This window comes from Siphateles boraxobius, unplaced genomic scaffold (assembly GCF_051911475.1).
Source record: "Siphateles boraxobius isolate OS27281-9 unplaced genomic scaffold, OSU_SipBor_1 22, whole genome shotgun sequence".
Lineage (NCBI taxonomy): Eukaryota > Metazoa > Chordata > Actinopteri > Cypriniformes > Leuciscidae > Siphateles > Siphateles boraxobius.
The window spans coordinates 16,581,891-16,605,573 of NW_027508833.1; the positions used below are offsets into that span (position 1 = coordinate 16,581,891).

The 23,683-nt window shown below is 36.3% G+C and overlaps 2 protein-coding genes across 4 annotated transcripts; one reads left to right on the forward strand and one right to left on the reverse strand.

Annotated features, from left to right (window-relative positions):
• Window positions 1-695: 695 nt before the first annotated feature.
• Window positions 696-6,055, reverse strand: cenpo (centromere protein O). Of its 2 annotated transcripts, XM_077238754.1 has the most exons (6): window positions 5,879-6,055; window positions 5,071-5,219; window positions 4,148-4,286; window positions 3,778-4,046; window positions 2,958-3,120; window positions 696-1,865 (listed from the first exon to the last, which is right to left on the reverse strand). In XM_077238754.1, exons 1-6 carry the CDS (start codon window positions 5,907-5,909, stop codon window positions 1,756-1,758), a joined length of 861 nt encoding a protein of 286 aa, XP_077094869.1. In that variant the 5' UTR covers window positions 5,910-6,055; the 3' UTR covers window positions 696-1,755. The 2 variants fall into 2 exon arrangements, with proteins under 2 accessions (XP_077094869.1, XP_077094870.1); XM_077238755.1 differs by lacking the exons at window positions 5,071-5,219; window positions 5,879-6,055 and adding an exon at window positions 4,375-4,557.
• On the forward strand, window positions 6,037-22,845 carry slc5a6b (solute carrier family 5 member 6). Of its 2 annotated transcripts, none has more exons than XM_077238730.1 (16): window positions 6,037-6,430; window positions 11,041-11,481; window positions 11,636-11,701; window positions 11,804-11,855; window positions 11,939-12,006; window positions 12,230-12,384; window positions 13,944-14,084; window positions 14,172-14,301; window positions 14,398-14,486; window positions 15,142-15,251; window positions 15,417-15,487; window positions 16,446-16,532; window positions 19,654-19,823; window positions 19,910-20,013; window positions 22,074-22,183; window positions 22,263-22,845. In XM_077238730.1, the coding sequence occupies exons 2-16, from the start codon at window positions 11,134-11,136 to the stop codon at window positions 22,380-22,382; spliced, it is 1,821 nt and encodes a 606-aa protein (XP_077094845.1). In that variant the 5' UTR covers window positions 6,037-6,430; window positions 11,041-11,133; the 3' UTR covers window positions 22,383-22,845. The 2 variants fall into 2 exon arrangements, with proteins under 2 accessions (XP_077094845.1, XP_077094844.1); XM_077238729.1 differs by having other exon boundaries at window positions 6,052-6,430; window positions 19,907-20,013.
• The last annotated feature ends 838 nt before the right edge of the window (window positions 22,846-23,683 follow it).

The window sequence follows — 23,683 nt, forward strand, 5'->3', positions numbered from 1 at the left end:
CAGTTGATGAGGTCCATTAACTGTTTGGCTATCAACATTCTTCAAAATCTCTTCTTTTGTGTTCAGCAGAAGAAAGAAATTCATACAGGTTTGTAACAACATGAGGGTGAGTACATGACAGAATTTAAATTTTGGGATGAACTATCCTCTTTAAAATACATGATCTGTTGGGATACTGAGGTGGATTTTTATATTATGAATGCCAAAAAGTTGCCCAATTTACAGAAATAGTAAAAATAGTAATTATTAAATACTATATACTTTTATAATACTCTATCTACTCTGCTTGGCTTATAAATTATTTTCATCCCTCCATTCATCCCATCCCTTAATTAAATAATAATAATAATTAATACAAATAAAGAACTGACACGTGAACTGCTGTAGTATACACAAACGAGAGAGTCTTAGTCGGAGACTACTGAAATATGAAATCTTGTTTATAATCTTTTCAGAAAATTAGAAAAAGTCTCAAATGAGTAGCGAACTATTAAATGGAGATAAAGGCCTGAATTTGGTCTGAAGAGTCCAATCTTCCATGCTTTACTTTGTCATTATCAACACAATAATGATCATGTGACCGAGCAAATTTGAAACTCAAAACTCTGAAACCTGACAGAAGGAAAGACATGTTATGTTTAAGTGTCATAGCAGCAGATGCGGCCTCTTACGAGACTAGAAAACACATGCAGCAGTTTCAGGTACAGTAAACTTGCATTTATTATGTATACACAATGTCCATACACATACATATTTTCATAAAAGTTAGCCTTCGAGCTTGAAGCTTCTGAGACATTTGTTTGTGTTTGTAATATAAATTTGACTTGGAACAATCTGCTTGTGTGTGCTTAACCAAAAACAAAAGGGTTGTGCTTTCGATTTACAGTATTTGTTTCAAGAAACATCTCAAAATGACAAAGCCAAGCATTAAGAAACCCAAGTCTTTCATTTACATGGACGTAAGACTGCTGAACCACAAAGAGGACATCTATCTTCAGAGGAAACTGCACAGCATCAGCACCAAACACAGACTCAACCTAAGACTGCTGGAGCAGGAACAACAGATCGTGCTGAAAGAGCACAAACGGCTGCTGCAATTAAGGGTTTGCGAACCGTACGCGACAATAAACAACACAATGAGGACCATATCAGAGGTCAGGATGGCAAACGACGCACACGAGCCCAGATTCTCAAAATCTGCCCCAGCATTCAGAGCTTTATCCTCCATTCAAACCTTTGAGGATGATAAGCAACAGAGGTTTGCTAAATCAGCATCATTTTCTGTCAAGCAAGATGATTCATCTCCATCTATGATATTCAGAGAGAGATTCAAAGTGTCGGAGAATGGTCAGCTATCTATTCTACAGCTGAAAAACCTGGCGTTGATCGACAGCATCTCCCAGAGAGAGCTGATGTATCAGGAAGAGTGTTACCGAGGGTATAAAGAAAGACTGAAACAACTGCAGAGAGAAAAACTACGACAGAAAATAAGGAGCTTTATCAACAATATAGAACATATTTAACAACGTATGCTTGTGAATATGGTTGTCAGATAAATTTGTATTTGTCTTTAAGGAAATTTTGAACTTTTGAACTGGAATGAATAGATCATTCTAAATAGTTGTTTGTTTCCTCATCTGCATGCTAATCTACCTCTGAGGCATCTCTCTGTTATAGGAGCCCATTGATAGAGCTGTCAGGTTTTTAACTGCACTAACACAGAACATTATTTACATTAAATGAATATTGATTTCCTTAAGCAATGCTTCCCATCCTCCTCATGGTCAGGAGAGCTGTATGAGCTGGAGACTCCAGGAGCAGCGACTGGTTTTTCTTCCACTGAGGAGATTCCGAAATGGTTTTATCTACAAAAATGAAAGCAAATATAAACAAAATTAATGTAATCTCAGTCCCTTTTCTTTTTTCAAATCTTTAAATAAAGAAGCTGCATGCTTTTGTATTAAAAAAAGTGTTCATCCTTATTTCCAAATGAACGTAAGAGAACATACATTTACTCTAAAAACAACTTCACAATCTGATAAGCACTTCATTTGATTTACATTTTTTTAGTGCATGAGAAATAGCAGATACAAATGCTTTGTAATCTCACACTTCATCTCAGCCCATGTAAGAATAATATCTATTTAATGTTTAACAGTCCCTAAGTGATTTTACTGAAAATCGTTTCATATTAAAGAGGTAGTCCCTCCATTTAAAGTCCAGGCCTTGTGAAAGTGGTTTAATCCAAGTCTTGTTAAGAGATATGATTACTTTATATGATGGACAGATTTCATCTAAACAATGATTGACACACATACATAGAACACATCATATATGGTAAAGACGTGTGTGATGCATGTGAACCGATGAGGTTTGCTTGTTCTAGCACGTGATGCACACGTGAGTTTCCATGTACCATATGTTATGTGCTATATGCATGCGTGTTTATATGAGAATAAAAGCATTAGCAAATCTGTTTGTCATATGAAGCGATTGTGTCTCTTCACAAGCCTTGGATTAAACCGCTTGACTCATTTTACAATGCTTTATGATCTTCTAAGTTTTGGTTACCTGAACCTTCAATGGAGGGACAGAAACCTCTCAGGTTTCCTTAAAAATGTAATTGTGTTTCGAAGATTAACCAAAGACTTACAGGTTTGGAATGACCTGAAGGCTAATATATGATGACATATATTTATATATATTTTGGGGGGGAGAACTCTCCTTTTAAATCATTCGTATTAATATGTTCTGTTAAATTTGCATCGATTTTATCCAAAGTGACTTATATCACATTCAAGGCAAGCAACACATTTTTTGTTAGTTCATGCATTCCTTGTAAATCGAACACATGACCATGGCGTTGCTAGTGTCATGCTCTACTGGTTGAGCAACAGGAATGTTCTCTTCCAAGCGAGAAATCATGGGTCAAGCTTAGCCCGGGTCATGTGCCGTACCTTCACTCTCAATGCTGACACGTGTAGGGAGATATTGTGTGAGATCTCCATACTCCAGTGTGCACAGAACAGCTTTGGGAGTCTCTCCTTGTTCTGTACACATGAGCACGAGAATATTACACAGCTGATTGCTCTCCATCACCTCCACTGAACCAATGAGTTCCTGTGGCAGACACAGGAGAGAATGCAAGGATGCATTAAATTGATCAAAAAGATTTCCAAAATAAAAAAAATAAGTTCTTTTGAACTTTCGATTAATCAAAAAAATCTATTCACTGAAAAACTGTATCACCATTTCAACAACAATATTCAGCATGAAAGCCACCGAAACTGACAATTCTTGTTTTTTTATGGAATATATATATATATATATATATATATATATATATGTATGTATATATATATATATATATATATATAAATGATGTATCCGTGCATATCACAATTTAAAATTCATATGCCCTCATAATCTTCCATCAAAATAACTTGCATCTCTTCTCTTCCATCCAATCAATTCCCGATGGCCCTTCATTTTTATTGTTAGAGAAGCCTTTTCACTCGGATGTACTTCACATTAGGGAAGCAGCAAATCATCATATTAGAATGGTAAATTCAGCTTTGCATAACAGGAATAAATTACATCCTAAAAAAACATGTGTTAAAATAGAAAACTTTATTGTTTTTACTGTATGTTGATTAAATAAATGTAGCCTTGGTGAGAATAAGAGAGCATGTACTTTATTCCTTGAATTATATATATGTATAAACTGTGTATATATATATAAAAGGAAAAAAAAGAAATAATCTATATATATAATACCTTGACGAGGGAGACCTGCTGTCTGCGACCAGATAAAGCATTGAGGTTCTGGCTGAGGGTTTGCAGGAAGGCTTTCAGGTCTTTCTGCAGGTTCTGTTTGGCGAAACTCTCGAGTGGTAATGACGGCGGGATGTTATGCCGGGAGATCTGCACGGTGCGCGTCAGATCCAGCTCCATGTTATATGTGTCCAAATACACACCTTCAAAAGCTGTGTGAAAAGACACACACACACTTTTCCCTTCCTTACACTCCACCAAATCATAGCCACCTAATAAAAAAAAACATAACATTCGATCAGGCCTAAACAGAACCATGATCAATCTAGGACTGATCAATATCACCATTAAAACGGGATGTGAATATAAATACCAATTAAGTGATGAGCACGCTGAAGGTCTTTCAACTGCATTTTCCAAGCAGTTAACAAAGACTGCTGCATTTCTATGAGGCCGCCAGCATCATCATCAACTTGTAAAGGAAGATCTTTGCTGATTTTATCTTTAAGGATCTGCCATACAATGACAATAAGTTTATAGTATATTTACAGTAAGGCCCATTTACACCAAGAATAACTATAAATATAATAGCATTCACACCATTGCACAATAACCTTGTGTTTGCCATAAGCACCGGCTGCAGTTGTTATCCGCAGTTTTAAAAGTACGAGTGGTTTCTGATTGACTATTAATGTTATCGTTCATCAGCTTGAAATAATCGTTCTAAAAGTGCATCCAACGATAACTTTATCTGTGTTGTTTATATCATTACAGTTGTGTGGTGTGGATATCACTGTTATCATATAATTAGTTATTAAAACCATAATTAAAATGTTAAGTTCAATTATGACAACACTCTGAATAGTTTTAGCATGTTATTGAATATTACAGTGTTAATGTATTTGGTCTTAGCGGACTAGATCTGCTACTGCTGTTGATTATTGCTGCTGCTAAACTTATAAACTCACGTAGCAGGTCTAGGCAGCTGGAGGTAGAGGCCGGACTAGCTTACAGCAAACAATGAACCAGACCATTTAAATGTTAAGCAAGCAATCTCATTGGCTGCGGGATCTGCAGACGCCAATCAGCTTGAGCCATGCAGTAATGATGTGATTGCTTGCAGATTGCATGTAAAGGACGTATCAGCCTGCACCCTCAAGAGTTTCATGACTGAATTAGATATTTATGCTACTTGGTAACTACATTAAAAACTAGCTTTTTACATTTTCTACCAAATATCAAAGAGAAAGTCAGACATTAGATCAATGTCTCTATACTATTTCAAAGCCGTCTCACTTTGATGGCGTCTGTCTGACGTTTGCGTTGATCTCTTTTGGCACGGAGAGTCAGAGCTTTGACCTTGAGCATCTCTAACCTCTCAGACTGATGCTGGTCCTGCTGTCTCATACCTCCTCTCTCTAAAGCCATCAGGTGATTCAGAACACCTGATATATAACATGACACATAAACACAGGGTGCATTAAAAGAAATTACAGAGTAAGTGAAAATATGCTTACAACACCAGACAAAGGTTAGGATATAGCTACTCATTTTTAGTAGGAATATTTTCTACATTGTAGAATAATTTTCATCAAAATAAAAATAAAAAGTCATCAAAACTATAATAATGATAAAAATTTTGTAAAAACATTTTTAAACAAAATCCCAATTAGACTGCTATCGTGTATCACCTTAGAAATTATATATTTTAATAAGAGAAAATGAAATGGGATTAAAGATGTTTTATGGATTATTATGAAAAATTGACTGAAAAAAATGTCTGAATAAAGAATATATCTCTTTTTGAATTAAGATTAAACTGACTGAATTTAATTTGTAAAACAGTTTGATTAAGATGTTACTTTTTTTTTGTCAATGTAACTTACTGACAATAAAGTGGGTTAAGTTGTATAACGTTATACGGTGTGTGCCATATAAATTACAGGCCCGTAAGAAAATCAAAACGTCTTTGAAACATAGAAAAGAAGAATACATTTTGTCATGTGTGTCCATATGAAGGAATATATAAGTAACACATCCAAGCTGTTTTCAAAACATTTTGATATATGACACATTTAGATCTTAACCAACTGCATAAGTTTACCGTGCTCCATTGGTTCCATTTGGCTGTCCATTACTATGTTTTTGAAGCGCGAATATTTTACTTTTGCTTCTTTGTGAATCGAATGTTTGGAATTCTGGCGCGCTGCTGTGTCACGTGCGACCTCGGAAGCTAAAACACAAACAGCGCTCTAGAGCATCATCACTGCGCAGTGCGCACACTGTTTGCGCAACCACGTAATCTGGGTTCATGATTTCTACGCTCTATTTTTCCCCACGTGGATGCATTTTTTATTTTAATGCGCATATTATTATTTAATATAAATTTTAAATCGAAAAAGAAAAAAACAGCTGCATATGTGTGTGCTGGGAAACACGCTAACTATAACTGACGATATTTAGAGATCGTAAATTTTAAGGTGGACAGGTGTTTGACTGTGACAAAGTGGCTCAGTCAATCATAACATTCAGGCGTGATGGCAACTGTAACACTAGGAGGAGCGCATTAGTGCAACACTGACACTTTTTCACTGCCTGCTCCCCGGATGACACATGAAGTGTATGTAGCTCCATCTGATCTGATTGATTACTTTAGGTAAGAACACCTGCATGTGGAGAAAACATGTAACGCTCTCCGCGCGCACTTGTTGTATTGATGAGGAACACAGCATGCGTCCAACAACTAACAATAACAAGGAAGTGAAATTGCATTTAACTAATGGTAGGGAAAACTGGGTAGATCATTCAGTAAATGATGTATATTTACACTCTTACATGAATTATGGTCTTAGGGAGTGCATTTGGGGTAAAGTTGAAATTGCAATCCAGTGGCGTCTTGTCTCTGTGCAGACTAGCTCCAACTGCCAGGAACTGTTAACCCTGCAGTATAAAGTATAACCTGATACTTTAAAATTACCGTACTCATGTGTTACCTCTTTGGAGTATTACTGTTGGGTTCTGGAAGTAAAAATTATATTTTCTATGTATAGAATTTGATATACATACATGGATGCATGCATACATACACATATGTATATGTAGTTTAAATCTATCTTGACGGTCTCACTTCGAGATCTGAGGTTGTTAAATTATGTTATACACCTGCATTTAAGCCATTAATCAGTGCAATTTTAACTTAAAAAAAAAGATAACAATTGCTGATTTTTGCAATACAGCACATATTTGAATTGAAATCCGCCAATCATACAAAGTACTGTAGACATGGTATGTAGTACTTCAAAAGTACTTCATGGGATGACGTAGATTGTTTGCTCCCGAAGTCATTTTATTTATGTGACATATTTCCAAGGGAAGAGGATATTCAATGAGTTAAAATGGAGGACGGGATGTGATTTTATTAAATGGGAATTGATTGGATGTGAAAAATGTTTCTATACTACTAATTGGTTGAAATGTAACTAAGGGTTAAAAATAAGAGGAATTTGTTATGTAATTCTACACAATAATACCAGCTATGTGTTATAGAATGGGATGCTTTTGATTTCATGTTGACTTTGGGTAGGTGCACAGTCATATTTCGCCATTTCCAGATTTTTTGAATACTTTCTTGCTTCAACAGAAATGTTGTAATGTTGTGATTCATCTCAGAGCTGCTTGGTTTGATTCAAGGCATCCATCCAAAAACGCCTAGAACTAAGGCCACTAAAAAGTGGGCGGTTACTGTGCTGTGGTAGAGTGGTATTTTCTTAAAGATACAATGAAATCGAAGTAGAGACAGATGTAACTTGCATCTTGATTATCGATAAGAAAAAATTTAGGGCAGGAACTTGATTTTAAGCATCAGTTGTTGATTGGATGGATTTTGAGATGTGGGCGTGGCACTCAAAAGCAGAGGCAGATAAACGTGAACTTGCAGGGTGATTTAAAGGGACTATGTGTAGTTTTTTAGTTGGGCTGGACAATAATTCAATATCAATATATATCGCGATTTTTTTTTTTCCGATAACGGTGATATGATTTTTAAACACATTTTCGATATTTCAATATACATAGCAGCATTTGTCACTGACTGACGTTAGGCGCGCAGCCGTCAGAAAGAGCAGAACACAATTGGCTACTTTCCTGATGACGTACACCACAGACACGCAGCCACTGCTCAGAGCAGCGGATCTCCAACGCGGCAAGTTTCAGCCACAGAATGAGCGCCCCTGACCGCAATGCAAATGTGACTGAACGAGCTTCCACAAGTGAGGAGAAAGCAGACGAAATAGTTGATAAGAGAGGAAAGACTAATTCAGTGGTATAAATTCAGTGGTGTTTCGGTGTTTCAGCGTGCTGCAAAATGTGCCGGAGTGTGACTGCCGAGTCCGACTAGCAGCGGGAACACATCAGACGAGGATCAGGAGATAGACTGTGCCGATGCGCGCGTCCGCGGCCAGGAACGTCGTGTCCACACTCTAAAAATAGCTCACCGAAAGTTCTAATGAGCAGGTATCGCTCCCTGTGAATGTCCTGACGCGCGCACACACACGCACACGACGCGCAGAATCCAGTTCTCTTTCTTTAACGCTTGAATAATAACACACACATTTATGCCAAAATGTCCGTTTTGTCAATTGTATCCTCACAAGAACAGTCTAAATGAGTTAAATCTTAAATGAAAGTTAAGAGTAGCCTAAATGAGAAAATTAAATGCGTAAGATCCTCTCATCAGCGACAGATCTTAAAGGGACAGCAGCCAATTCTGTCTGTCAGTTAAGTTAACCAAAGAACAAAGGGGAACAGAGCAAATTACTCACTGATCTTGTCTAAAGAACGTGTGTAGCTTTAATAAGGATTCAGCTATATTTAATTTATCAGAATCAGAAAGAGCTTTATTGCCAAGTGTGCTTGCACACACAAGGAATTTGTTTTGGTACTGAGGCTTCCAGTGGACATATACAAATACAAATACAACATGAAACATAATACTACAAATTATAAGAATAAAAAATAAAAATATAAATATATAAGAATAAAACTATCACAGTTGGGTTTAGTCAGAATAGACATTTTCAGATTTACAGATTATGAACCTATTTACAGTGTTTTGAATATTATAAATAAATAAATCTACATATAAGTATCACATTTTATTATAATTTATGCAGTTCAGACTGATCTGATAACCTTATTCAATTTCTGTATATTTCAGTTTTATTTACACACAAAACATTAATGGTGAACATTTTTGACTTTATAAAATGATTATCTCAAGTCTTGAAAAAAGTAAGACATATTTTTGTTATACATAGTTTAGTAGCCTACTTTTATTTTTGGCAAAATTGATCATTATAATCAACTTAATTATTTCCTGGATTTTGTAACACCATAGTCCCTAAATTTATGTAAATGCAGGAAATGGGATTTAAATCGGAAAAAAATTCCCCCATTTTGTGTACCAAATGTTGCACAAATGTTATGGCAAATGTAAATTTAAAAACAGAAATGCATTGCCATTTTACATACTACATTGTCATTTTGCATATTACATTTCAAACTGAATATTGCTACCCATATGCTTTCATAGTCTTGTAGCAGGTATTGAGAAGAGAATATTATTGTTATGATGGGTTATTTCATTGGTTCATGTAGTTTGTTATGGTGCAGTAGCGAAAGACTCCAGCAGATTTCATAGACTTGGCAAATTCCTTTTTCAGAAGATTGTAGGAACAGACATCTTTTATGGGCGTTCTTGGCAGTTTTTCTGAGGCTTTTATATTGTTCATATCGATATCGGAATTATATCGTATCGACCGAAATCAAGAAATATATCGTGATATAAAATTTGGCCATATCGTCCAGCCCTATTTGTTAGGTATTTTATTATCCAAAATCAATATTTTTATTCATAAATATGTCCTCAGTGGTATACAAATAGCTCTGCCAATTATCTGACTAATCCTCGTAAATGAAGAATTTATTATCTTTATATACATGTGACGGGTAGGTCCACGGAGGCTTCCATGTCGTTCCGCCATCTTGAAAAACTATAATAGCAGAGAGGGTCAAAAAGTACTAGGCCAACGCGTTTCCATAGCGCGTTTTCGTTCAGAGCCAGCGTCACGTAACTGAAAGCAGCAGAAACGGAGGAGCAGAGCAGTGAGAGGCGCTTGTCATTGCCCCGGCAAGTTTAAAAGGCTGCATTGCACTGTTATTTTTAATGGCATACATATGCCGAGCCACAGGAGAAGAAATCCTTGTCGCCAAAAAAGTCCAAAATTGAACATAAATGGAAACGTGACCAGAGATTACAAAAAACAGAGTCAATGTCGGGATAGCTTTTTCCAGGTGGAAAGAACTAATGCAGGAGTACGATTTCAAAAGAGACACTGAAGTTGCCTGCTTTCTCCTCGACAGATAGGCTAAGTCAATATTACAGTCTTAATGACATGCTTTTTTTTTCATTGCTTGGTTGTGTACTCTATTATATAGACAGTAGAACATTTATAGTTAAAATTTAAACAGGCTCTTTGATGAATAGCAGCATATTGAATAAAGTTGAGAAGGCGCTAAAAACAAGGTTTGCAAGTTTACTTTTTATGTAACCTATAAATTCGATAAGAGTATATTTTAATAGAGCATATTGCATTGTTTGTCATAGCTTTTTGGTACATAACAGCTACCGTAGATGCATCACGCATTTGAAAAAGAGAGGCGCTGGAGAGCACAGCTTGAATACAAAATACAATTTCATCACTAGATGGGAGAAATTCCTACACAATATCCCTTTAAGCGGACTAAATGATTAGAGAAGACTTACAAATGTCACCAGAGAGAAGTCTGAAGTCTTGACTTCGAAGTAAAAAAAATTAAATGCGAACATGGATGAATCGTTCACAAAAAGATCTGTAACATGTATTTGTAAAATAGATGGGCATGAATTTTAATTTAATGCCGACTTTAAGCAGACTAAATGATTGCAAAAGTCTAGTTAAAAAAATGTTGAATAAAAAGTAAAAAATTCAACATACATGGATGAATTGTTCACTTTAAGACCTGTAACATGCATTTGAAAAATAGATAATTAAAAATTATGAAGTAAAATTTCATAAAAATGAAACGTATACAATTATGAAATGTTCACGGTTCACGCATTTGAAAAATAAATGCCAACTTTAAATGTCAACATACTAGCATAACATATAATCCTAACCTGATTGATTGAGTACTGAATGTTCTATCATTATGTGTGTGACGTTTCAGGTCGTCATCAGATTTGCAGGCCGATGGCTTTGACCTTTGTCCTGATCATGCAGCAGAGACTTTAATATTACGCTTCATGCTTGCAGTCTCAGTATGGATCCATCTGCACCCAAGTACTTCACTATTATTGATTATGTGATATTTGCGTTGCTGTTGGTGGCCTCCATGTCCATCGGGCTGTACTACGCCTTCACCGGAGGACGCCAGAGCACCACACGAGAGTTTCTGTTCGCGGACAGGAGTATGAAGTGCCTGCCACTCTCTCTGTCTCTCATGGCCACCTTCCAGTCGGCTGTGGCCGTCATTGGCACGCCGGCGGAAGTCTACAGCAATGGCACGCAGTATTGGTTCATTGGCTGCTCTTATATTCTGGGTCTCCTGATACCAGCACACATTTTCATTCCTGTGTTTTACAGACTGCATCTCACCAGTGTTTATCAGGTACACATATTATTGCATATTATTTACAACAGATATTATTTAGAGACTGTCCTAGTAACCCCATAACAACACTCTTGGCGAGTTTTGCACCACTAACATGTTCTTTTGTCATTGATGCCTTTATTAAACATGCTCACGTCTCATTTGCCTGCAGTATTTGGAGCTGCGCTTCTGTAAAGCAGTCCGTATTTGTGGCACTGTTACATTTATTTTTCAGATGGTAAGCTTTAGCCTCTCTGTTAAAGTAACGTTTCCATTTTTGCATATTTAATGCATTCAATGGCTCATTTGGAGAGAGTTACTGTGTGGGTCTTTTTTGCAGGTCATTTATGTGGGTGTTGGCATCTATACACCGGCTCTTGCACTGAATGCAGGTAATGTTGCAACAAATTTCCAATAAATATTAACATTATATTAATACATAAATGTCTCTGCTTTGACATATGTCCGTCTCTAGTTACTGGTTTTCATTTATGGGGAGCAGTACTGGCAACTGGGTTAGTCTGCACTCTATATACGACACTGGTAAGATCTTTTTTTTTGTTGAGTTATTTAAGGTCAACACGATAAGAATTTACTTTACAGATTACATACAATTCATCAGTGCATGAAAAACTCTGTCTTTGTAAACTTTCATCAGCTTGCGCTGCATCTAAACATTTATACGTCAATCCATTTTAATATGCTAGTTTGTTTTCATTGTCTGAAAGAAGTTGTAATGATTTTAGCACGTTTGTCCTCCTGGTAGGGTGGCCTGAAGGCAGTGGTGTGGACCGATGTTTTTCAGACAGTAGTCATGTTTACTGGTCAGCTTGCCGTCATCATTGTGGGCGTTCAGCAGGCTGGTGGTCTGTCTGAGGCCTGGGTTAAAGTCAGAGACGGTGGACGCATCTCTGGCTTCGAGTAAGTTCACTTTTACTGGTTTGGTGTGCTGGCATTGTACATTTAACCACAAGGTTGCTCCAGAGCGAATCACTTTGGATAAACGCATCTATTGAATCAGGGGTGTATCAGGGGAAGCCATGGCCCCCTAAAAATGACGATGATCCCCTTAGGCCATCCTATTAATATTTACTTTGTGTTAAGTTGGCAGTTTTTTTAAATATTATTATTAAAGGGATAGATCACCATTCTGTCATCATTTACAGCCAAAGCCATTTCACTCTGTATCCCAAGACTGGTTGCTCACTGAGGCTAAGCAGGGCTGGTCAGTCCCTGGATGGGAGACCTCCTGGGAAAACCAGGTTGCTGCTGTAAAAGGTGTTAGTGAGGCCAGTAGGGGGCGCTCACCCTGTGGTCTGTGTGGGTCCTAACGCCCCAGTATTACGACGAGTAACAAGCACTGTCATTCGGATGAGACGTTAAACCGAGGTCCTGACTCTCTGTGGTTATTAAAAATCCCATGGCACTTCTCGTAAAAGAGTAGGGGTGTAATCCTGATGTCCTGGCCAAATTCCCTCCATTTGCCCTTATCAATCATGGCCTCCTAATAATCCTCATCCACGGAATTGGCTCGATCACTATAGCTGGTGTGTGGTGAGCGCACTGGAGCCTTTGTACTGTGTCTGCCGTCACATCATCCGGGATGCTGCAAACAACTGGTGGTTGAGGAGAGAACCCTGACATAATTGTAAAGGGCTTTTAGTTTGAGTGTACATGACTACATATGAAAGTGCTATATGTATAAATGCTTCATTCATTCATTTACTCACCCTCAAGTTGTTCCAAACCTGTATGAATGTCTTTCTTCTGTTGAACACAAAGGAAGATATTTTGAAGAATGTTGGGAACCAACCAGTTGATGGACCCCATTGACTTCCATAGTATTTTTTTTTCTGTACTGCGGAAGTCAATGGGGTCCATCAACTGTTGGTTACCCATATTCTTCAAAATATCTTCTTTTGTGATTAGCAGAAGAAAGAAATTTGTTTGGAACAACTTGAGGGTGAGTAAATGATGACAGAATTTTCATTTTTGGGTGAACTATCCTTTCAATGTTAGATTAATTGAAATGTGTGTATATATTATTCCACTTTTCACAATATTGTTCCAAAGTGGATATACACTTTGAAGAAACCTTTATGGTTTGTGGTTGTTATTTTCTACTGTTAAAACTAGGACTGTTCAAAATAATAAATGTTTAAATTGATATTAGTGCTGTCAAATCGATTAATCGCATCTTACATAAACATTTGTCTATATATATGTGTGTGTGTGTGTATATATATATATATAACTATATATATATATATATATACATATACACACACACACACACAAAAACTTTTATCTTAGATGCGATTAATCGCATTCAATCTATTTTACAGCACTACTAAAAATAATAAATAAGTTAATAAATAAAATAGTTGTGATGTTAATCTCATAATTTCTATCTGGCTGAAACTTAAAATTGGTCTAAAATACTCAGTCATTTCTCCAGTTGACTGACTTTGTCTGTTCAGCCTGAATCCTGACCCAACGGTGAGACACACTTTCTGGACGTTAGGTGTTGGAGGAGTGTTCCTGATGCTGTCTCTCTATGGAGTGAACCAGGCTCAGGTTCAGAGGTACCTCAGTTCTCGTACAGAGAAAGAAGCCGTCATGTAAGTGCTCCTTATACCAGACCCCAAAGACTCTCAGATTAACTTTAGAGCTGTTCTTCTTACTTATGTGTCACACTTCTCGTGCAGGTCCTGCTATATGGTGTTTCCTTGTCTTCAGGTGGCTTTAATGCTCAGTTGTCTGATGGGGCTGGTCATGTACGCTTGCTACGGTAACAACAGCCCTTTAGAACAGCAGTACATCACATCCAAAGACCAGGTTAGCAGCACCAAACCAGTACAACATCAACAACAGACTGCATATATACGTCCTGAATGGAATAGTGAATTTCTACGATGTACTTTGACTTTATAGATGGTGCTCTACTTTGTCATGGACATGTTACAAAACTTCCCTGGACTTCCTGGATTGTTTGTGGCGTGTTTGTTCAGTGCATCTCTCAGGTAACAGCCCGATGATTGAAGCAATCATATTTTACAAATCGTATTTAAGTAAAACAAAAGTGACTATTATAGTAAGAATCTTATGGAAATGTTCAACGAGAATGATTTTGGATAAACAAAATGCTCCACAAAAATAATGAAATGCAAAATGATCTGCTAAATGCATAAATGTCAATATTCAAATGTAATTTATTGCTGTGATCGAAGCTGAATTTTTTTTAGCATCTTTACTCCAGTCTCACATGCAACATGATCCTCCAGTAATCATTCTAATATTCTGATTTGAGAGCCAAGAAACATTTATTATTATTAATGTTGAAAACAGTTGAGCTGCTTCATATTTTGAAAATTATACTTTTTTCTCAAAATTATTCTTTGATGAATAGAAAGTTCAAAAATAAATGTATTTGAAATAGAAATAAATGTATTTACTGTCACTTTTGATCGGTTTAATTTCCTTCAAATAAAATCATACGCAAACTTTTAAATGGTAGTATATATTCATGCAAATCTGCTTTGTTTACTTTTCTCTCTATAATAAACTTACATTCTGCAGAGATACAGATAAAGACAGTAGTCGGTGCACAAGCATGCTTCAAAAATTTTAAAAGTAAACTTTATTTGTAAAATAAAATGGAGATGTTCTCATTCACAGTACAATATCCTCAGCATTGAACTCACTGGCCACGGTGACCATAATGGATCTGATCAAACCCCATTACTCAATGACGGAGGCCAGAGCCACTCTGCTCTCAAAGATGCTGGGTGAGACATTAACTTGAATGTTTATCTCTTCATTTGAAATGATTTCCTTCTTCCCATGATGCACAATGATAGAATATGTTTAATCTGATTTCCCCTTTGCTCAAAGTGATCAAATGAAGCTTTCAGTGAGAATGTTTATAATGGATGATTATATTCCTTATCCAGCCATATCATATGGGATTATATGTCTGGCTATGGCTTATGTCGTCCATTTGATGAACAGTTCAGTTCTTCAGGTAAGCATACATGCTTTTATAATCGCTGATGAATTATTGCTGTAATCAGCTTATTTTAGGAAATCCAAAATCTATTATGTCTGTGTAAATTAAAAAAAAAAACATTAATTCTTATTAAAGTTACAAAAGTGATTCAGTCAAGAGCAGGGAGAGATTTTTTTGTTGTTGTTGTTTGATTAACATTAATAACATCAGCAGTTTTATAAGGCTGCTGTCACTTTAAGACCAAATGCATGGATCCCAATATACTGTTACACATGTTTTCTTTCTCAACTGTTTATGTTCACTAAAGACATAACTGACTGTGTTTACTAGGATACTTGCAAATATGGGCATTTTGACACATAAGTGTGTGTATTAAATCGCTGAAGCCCAATTAAGCGACAAAAAGAACTATTCAGTACTCGCACACTATGAGCAGCGCCTTAATGTGTACGCGTCTCGCAGACATCGTTCAGAAACAATTTCACAGCGAGCGCATATAGCGAAATTAGTTCTTTTGCGGCTTACTGCGCTTCAACCTTTTAAAATCACTTGTTTATAAACCACAATGCTTAAAAACGCACGCAATGACTTTTTATCTCACAATTCTGACTTTTTTCTGATGGTTTCTTCTCATTTTAATGTTTCATGTTCCCATCTTTATTTATTTAGTGGAAATCTGGGTAATAAGTGATGCATTATCCCTTAAATGTCCACTTCGTTTGAACTTGTTCATTTGTCTGGCTTGAAAAATCGGCTTGCTTGGAACTACTTCTTCACAGAAATGTATTGAGATAATAAAAGATTTTAACTCTAATCAATCATGTAATAAGCAGAATAACGTCAGTTGTTATCGCAAAATAAACCAGATAATACAAGAACCGACAATTATCCTGTCATTGTTTGTTTTGCGATAGCAATCGGCTGGATGTATGTTATCGCTTACTTAACCCCTAGTTGTGTATTTCACTTTCAGGCTGCTCTCAGTATCTTCGGGATGGTCGGCGGGCCACTGCTCGGCCTTTTCTGTCTCGGCATCTTTTTCCCATGCGCCAATAGCATTGTAAGTTCCTTCTTTCAATTCTTCAAACCAACAAACTTCTATAGAAACTTGTTCCCACCACTTAAAAAAATAAATAATAATTTTAGCTCACAATTCAAAAGTTTGTAACTTGAAATTCTGACACTTTTTCTATTGATTGTGAGTTTCTATCTTGCAATTCCGAGTATGTAACTCGCAAATCACTGTAACGAGTTACAGTTTAAAATGTTTATATATATATATATATATATATATATATATATATTAATTTTAACGAATTATAATTAATTATAAATATTTGAATGTTTAGAATTGACTGTAGCAGAATTAATGGTACAATTATTTAATCAGTTCATCTAATGAACAGAAAGCATAATCAATTATTAATTCTAGGAAACATGTTATTTTCCTGGCCAAGAAAGAATAACCTTTTCCAGCTAAAGTAAATCAAGTACTAGCAGGGTAATAGCATAGGTAGCTAGATCAAGATGTTTATGTGACTTTGAAGTTTTTGTGATGTTCATTTTACAATGAAGTGTGAATATAATGGTTTAATAAACAAAACTACGTTAGGCTACACACACACACAACTAAACTAAGCAAAGATTGAGAGAGAGAGAGAGAGAGAGAGAGAGAGAGAGAGAGAGAGAGAGAGAGAGAGAGAGATTGATTACAATCAGTTAACCACGACCTACGAGAAACATTAGTGCCCGGTTGCATAAAGCACCTTAAGTGTAATTTTCCCTTAAGTTCGCCCTTATGTTTCCCTTAAACCTCAGTGTGTTGCAGAAAAAAACTAAGTGTTTAAGTGTTACTGAAGGGTTTCTTTAAGTAAAATGTCATAACTTAGAATTTCCCTTAAATGCTGTTTTTTCACTTAAGTAATCCCTTAAAAAGCGTTAAGTTTTGCATAAAACCCCTTAACGGTCATTTCCCTAAGTATAACTTAAGGTTTGGAAATCGTAACCTTAAGAGTAACATGGACAAAAATAAGACGACATGGCTGAATTTAGGGAACCAGCTAAAGATCATTATGTGCAAAGAAGAATTTTTAGGGATAGGAGAACCCTTTGGAGCATCTTAGCAATGAAAAATTGTTGCAAGAATACCGATTTGATCGACAGCAATAAAGCGAACTCTTCACCACGGTGCGGTGCATACATTCTTAAAAGCGTAGTCTTCCTTAATCTTGCCTGTTTTGTTGGCTTCTTTCTTTTCAGCGCTCAGCTCTTTTTTTGCGACCACAGAGATGTTTTCGTATTTTTTAAGGACTTCCTGAACCGTCCTCTCCATATCAAGATTCCTTGCATTGTTTTTTTCCGTTATATCTTCCCACTGTTTCTGTTTTTTTGCAGCAGTTACATTGGGATTTAGTTTGCTTTTCAAAATTGTTTTTCTTTTATCATATTTGTCAAGAATAATGCATTTCTCCTCCTCTGTCCAATTAGGCTTTCTTTTTTTGTTTTCTTTATCTATTCCGATATCCTACCTAGCCTACTTTATTTGATGAAACTGTGAAATTGCTAGTGTTAGTGTTTTGCGTATCTATGCTAACAATAGACTTTTATAACGTGAATCCAGGATCAGATGAACAGAGACGTGTTGCTGCAGCCAGTCCAGAAACCCCCCCCTTTGAATGCAACTTTCAAATTACTTGACAAAAAATTACATCCTGAGAAAAGTGGATTTCTGGGTGTGAAACCCCATAGACTCCCATTCATTCTGCACTCGCCTGCTAGCGCCCCCGCGTGGACAGAGACGTGTTACTGCAGCCAGTCCAGAAACCGGAAGTAACCAGACAGTACCAATTCTCTTCTATAAGACATTCGCTGATTATATGCAACACCCTTAAGTTATTCTCTTAGATAAGGGGAAATCGCCCCTTAAGTATCATACTTAGGGGAAAAACTTAAGGCGCTTTATGCAACCGGGCACAGAGAATCAGGGTCACCTAAAGGGGCACAATAACTTAGAAACGCAGCTAAAGGCTGCAAACGGGTACTTGCATTGGTTTTGGTTGCTGAACAAGTCCAGATGCAGGAGATTCTTGATGATTTTGCAAGTAGTGCGCTGAAACATTCGTTTGGGTTCTTGGGGTGGTCCACGTTGAATCCAAAGAAGTTAACTTGAAGATGAAGTTGCCGGAAGAAGACCTGGTGTCTCAAAGAGATTGAGCAAAGATCTGAACCAATCAGACACTCTTAAAGGTCCTCTCAGTTCACACCTATTTGGTGAAGTGACCAATCAAAGATGACCGGGAGAAAATCTTTGTTCCACCTCATCTCCATTGTCATGTTATTGCTGGCATGGAGATTTTGTGCAGCCTTTACACAAAAGTATGGTAAAAAAAAAATCATGATGCAATTTATCATAGCATATTGTACACCATTGATTATAAAATCAAAGAGGATTATTTTGATACCAAGAAAGAGGGGATTCGAAGACATTAAAGCAGTGATACATACATCATCTTTGGATATCAACATTGGAAGATAATCTAACATAACTAAAGAATCATAACTAGTCATAACTAATAAAACATAGGAGCATGCATAAAACACAGGAGAAATACTATAAACATTTGGAAAAGTTTGTGTGTATGAATGGAGTAAGTGTCCTTGTGTATTGGAAGTTTATCTCTATAGTCTTCGACCAAATGGGTAGTGCTGTCTGGTCTCCTGTGCTGTCTTTGAGGGTTGCTTGGTGAGATCGTTCAGTGGAGCCGAGATGATAACAGCCTTTGAAGAGAACTGGTTTAAGGGCCGATGACAACAGGGGAGAGGGGGAAGGTTTTCTTATGACTAGGGCATTTGATTAAGGCCATTCGTTACATCACCTTTTTCTCACAATTCTGACATTATATATCACAATTCCAAGTTTATTTCTTGCCATTCTGACTTTTTTCTTCCAATTGTGATTTTATATCTCAAAATTCTGACTTTATTTCTTGCAATTCAGAGTTTTTTATAAAATTTTTTGACTTTTTTCCCCCCGCAATTCCGAATTTAGCTATAAGCTCGGAATTGTGAGAATTATGAGATAAGATGTCATAATTAATTAACTTAAAAAAAAAATTCTGTGGTGAAAATAAGTTTAAATAATTTTTTAACATAAATAAGGATGTTTTCTCTTTATCATTCAGGGAGCTGTAATAGGACTTGCTGCAGGTTTGCTCATAGCATTCTGGGTTGGCATTGGTGGCTTTTTGTCTCGGATGTCCAGTTCTGTAGTTCCTCCATTCAACTCTACTAACACAGTAGCAGCCGGCCCTGACAACATCACAGCCGTCAATGCCCTCATAGATGCTGCCAGGTGACCTGTAGATCAGTACCACGCAGTGTAATGTAGATGCATCTATGGAGGGAAAGAATTCAAATGATTTCTCTGTTTTTCAGCAGACCTGTAGGGCTGCATGGCTTCTACTCTCTGTCGTACATGTGGTACAGTGCGCTGAACTCCTCCACTGTGGTGCTTATTGGACTCATTATCAGCTTCATGACAGGTGAGAAACATTCACCTCAAGAGCTTCTGATAGTATTATTACAGCGTGAATTAGCCTCTGGTTTAAGACATGCTTTTTGGGGGGTTGTAAATAATGGCTCAAATACCACTAACTTGATTAACGCAAACCTTAGTAAATCACCTTGCATGATTGATTTAAATAATCTCCTATAAATTTTAGTCTGAAAGGGAAACTCCTACTTGATCTTGCATATGCAAGATCAGCCACAAAAATAAACGCTCAGCGCAAATTTTTCACTGTGTGTCTTTAGTAAATCCTGAAAGAAGTTTGCAGGGTTTGCACTAGCACAAGCTGTTAGTAAATCTGGCCTTTAGTCTTGGACTAGATTTTCAATAGAGAAATCACACGCTTAGACTCGGAAAGGCCTAGCAACCACTCCGTAGCAACCAGTGTTGTTATGGTTAACTAAAACTCAAACTATAGTGTAAAAGTCTAATAGTGTAAATTGAAATAAAGTGGATAACACTTTACAATAAGGTCTCATTAGTTAACATTAGTAAATGCATTAACTAACATTAACTAATAATTTTTAAAACAATTTATATTAATGTTAGTAAAGGTTAGTAAAAATATAGTTGTTCATTGTTTGTTCATGTTAGTTAATAGTGCATTAAGTAATGTTAGCAAATACAACTTTTGATTGGTAAAAGTAAAAAATTCACATGGACTAATATTAATAAATTATGTAGTATTATTGTTGTTCAATGTTAGTTCATGTTAAAGTTGCATTCCGTAACTTTTTTGGGTTAAAAATGATCCAATTTTTTTTTTTGAGCGAGTACATAACCAGCCAGTGTTCAGAACTATCTGCTTGCCATAGCTCGATTCAAAACGGTAAGCTTGTAATGATGTTTTTAATTCCAGTGGTACTGGTGGATTTCCGTGGGAAATTTGAGCATGTCTTTGCGTCATTACGTCACATCTGTACACATAAAGAAGGAGTCTCGGCTAGTAGGCTATATTGCGTGTGAGGATGTTGGAGGTGGAGATTTATAACCTTTTCTCACGGCACTTGATATAAATAAACGTATCAATTTGATGGCGGATCCAGAAAGGTTCAAACGACAATCATCAGTGACAGCTGGAGATTCACCCGTTGTAAAATGGATACAGAAAAAAAAGAGACTGCAACCGGGCCCATGCAAAAACAAGGATAAATATCGGAAGGGCATTAAATGTGTTCACGCAATGCTGAAGTTGTTAACATTAACAATTTTAGAACAAAGTATAATTTGTACGGTTTTACGTGATATAAGCGATCGTTAAATTTTATCAGTGCGATTTACTGCAATGCTTTTTTCCCCTTAGTTGGTCAGAACAAAAGTGGATGTTACTTACTTGTTCAGATGACATTTTCTGGTGAAAATTCTTATGTTGGTCACACTTCCAAAAGTATAATCTATGATTCTAAATTACAGTATCCACACCGGCGCGATGACTGGCAGCCGCACATTCTCCTCAAAACATTGGATTCATCCGCGTTGTGCCGTACCGAGGCACAACCCACTTTAAGTTAATAATTCCGCGAATAACTGCAATTGCAGATTTCGAACAGAGATGGCGACAAAGTGGAAAAACTACGGACTGCAGCTTTAACTAATGTTAACAAATGAAACCTTATTGTAAAGTGTTAGCATAAAGCTGAAATAAAAATTAATAAAAAATGAATAAAACATAAAATATTAAGAAAAAGCGTTGCCTTGTTAATTGTATTAAAATTTTTGCCTTGTTAACTAACTGAAAAATAAATAAGTTGAAGTTGTAAAATGACTAAAACTAAAACTAGAAATATAAAAAAACGAATAAAAATAAAAGTGACAAAAGAACATAAAATTGCTCAAATTTAAAAATAAAATCTAAATTCAAAATACTAAAATAACACTGATAAATAAAAACTGCGGCAACCACCTTCAACACACACACATTGTTGTGTTGAGTGTTACAATAGGCAAGCACCATTCACATCTGTATGTAAAAAAAAAAAAAGAGTAAAAATACAGTTTTATTATTTATATATGCAAAACATTTTCCACTTCAAGGCCGAACAAAAGGAGACGATGTGGCGCCTGGCACAGTGTATCCGGTGGTGAGAACCGCACGAAAGCTTGTGGAGCCGAGCGCTTGCTGCACGTCCCATCCTCAACACAAGGTAAGACACTACTATGACTGTATAATAAAATGCTTTGTTGCTTTGGGTGATTTTACTGTAGTAAAACTACTTCTGGCAGATTGATGATCATAAAGAAATAAATGGGAACGTAAAGGAGGATGCTGGAACACAGGAAGAGACAGAAACATTTCTCCCATCAAACCCAGTGTCTCTTGTGGAGCAAGAAACCTCTGTGTAGCAAAAATGTCATAAGTGCTCAGGGTTAGCCTACACTCTAGTGATAAGTATTGTAAATATTTTGTATATTGATGGTGTTGGTAATGCTAATTACAGAGATGTGTAAAAGTTCAGTTTGACTGTAATTATGTTGAAGAGAGAAGTGTGCCTGGGTGTACATTTTTATATGTACTGTATGTTTCTGTCACATTTGTATTCTTTTGTATGTGTAGCTGCTGTATACAAAACCAGTGAAAGATATTTTTAAAGCACGCACTAAAATGTTAATATCTATAAAGATGTAAAGTACAAATGCAATGTTCTGCAAATCAACTTTTCTAATAAAACGTGTGCATTATGTGCTGCTGCTGTTCTGGGTGAATCTCTTCGGTCTGGCTCATATTTCACCCTAAAATAAAAATAGGATTAGCATTTTTTTTCCCATTGTGTCATTACAATGCAAATAAACAACATAATCAAAATAATACACATTTTTGTTTTCATTTTACATGAATGAAAATTTCATTTTGTTTCATGTTACAGTAATTGTTGAAGAATTGTGGAAGAAAATGTGCTTCGTTATGAAAATAAACTTAAGTCTAATTGATGGATGGTGTATCTTTTTATTTCTTGAACAAGCATGTAGGAAAACACATCATGGCCTTATTCCAGGATGACAATGTCAAGATTCATCAGACTCAAACTGTGAAAGAATGGTTGGGAAGGAGCATGAAGAATCATTTTCACACATGAATTGGTGCAAATAACATCATAGCATTTAATTCCATGAAGAGACGCATCATTTTTTGGTCAAGATCTTGTATTGAGAATGCAAGAGTCCAGCACTCTGTAAAGTCTCCTCCAGCACATCCCAAAGGCTTTCAATGAATTTAAGGACTCAGGATTCGGAGGTGCTGATACATGTGTGAAAATAATTATTTATGCTCCTTCCCAACCATTCTTTCACAGTTTGAGTCTGATGAATCTTGACTTTGTCATCCTGGAATATGGCCATGATGTGTTTTCCAACATGATTGTTTAAGAAATCAAAAGCCACACACTACACATCAATTAGGGTTAGAAGATAATAGAATGATAGAAACATCATAATCACTGTAATAATGATCCAATTATATAAGCACTTAAGCATTTGCCTCTTTAAATTCAAAAAGCGACTTTATTTTGGCTGGACAAAGTATATGAATTGTATATAATTTTATCTGAAAACGAATGCAAGTATCTTCCCAATTTCAAGCCTCTGCAGTGTCATTGTTTTGGTTCTTCTTACATGTGACCAGCAGATGTCTCCAGTGTGTAAAATCC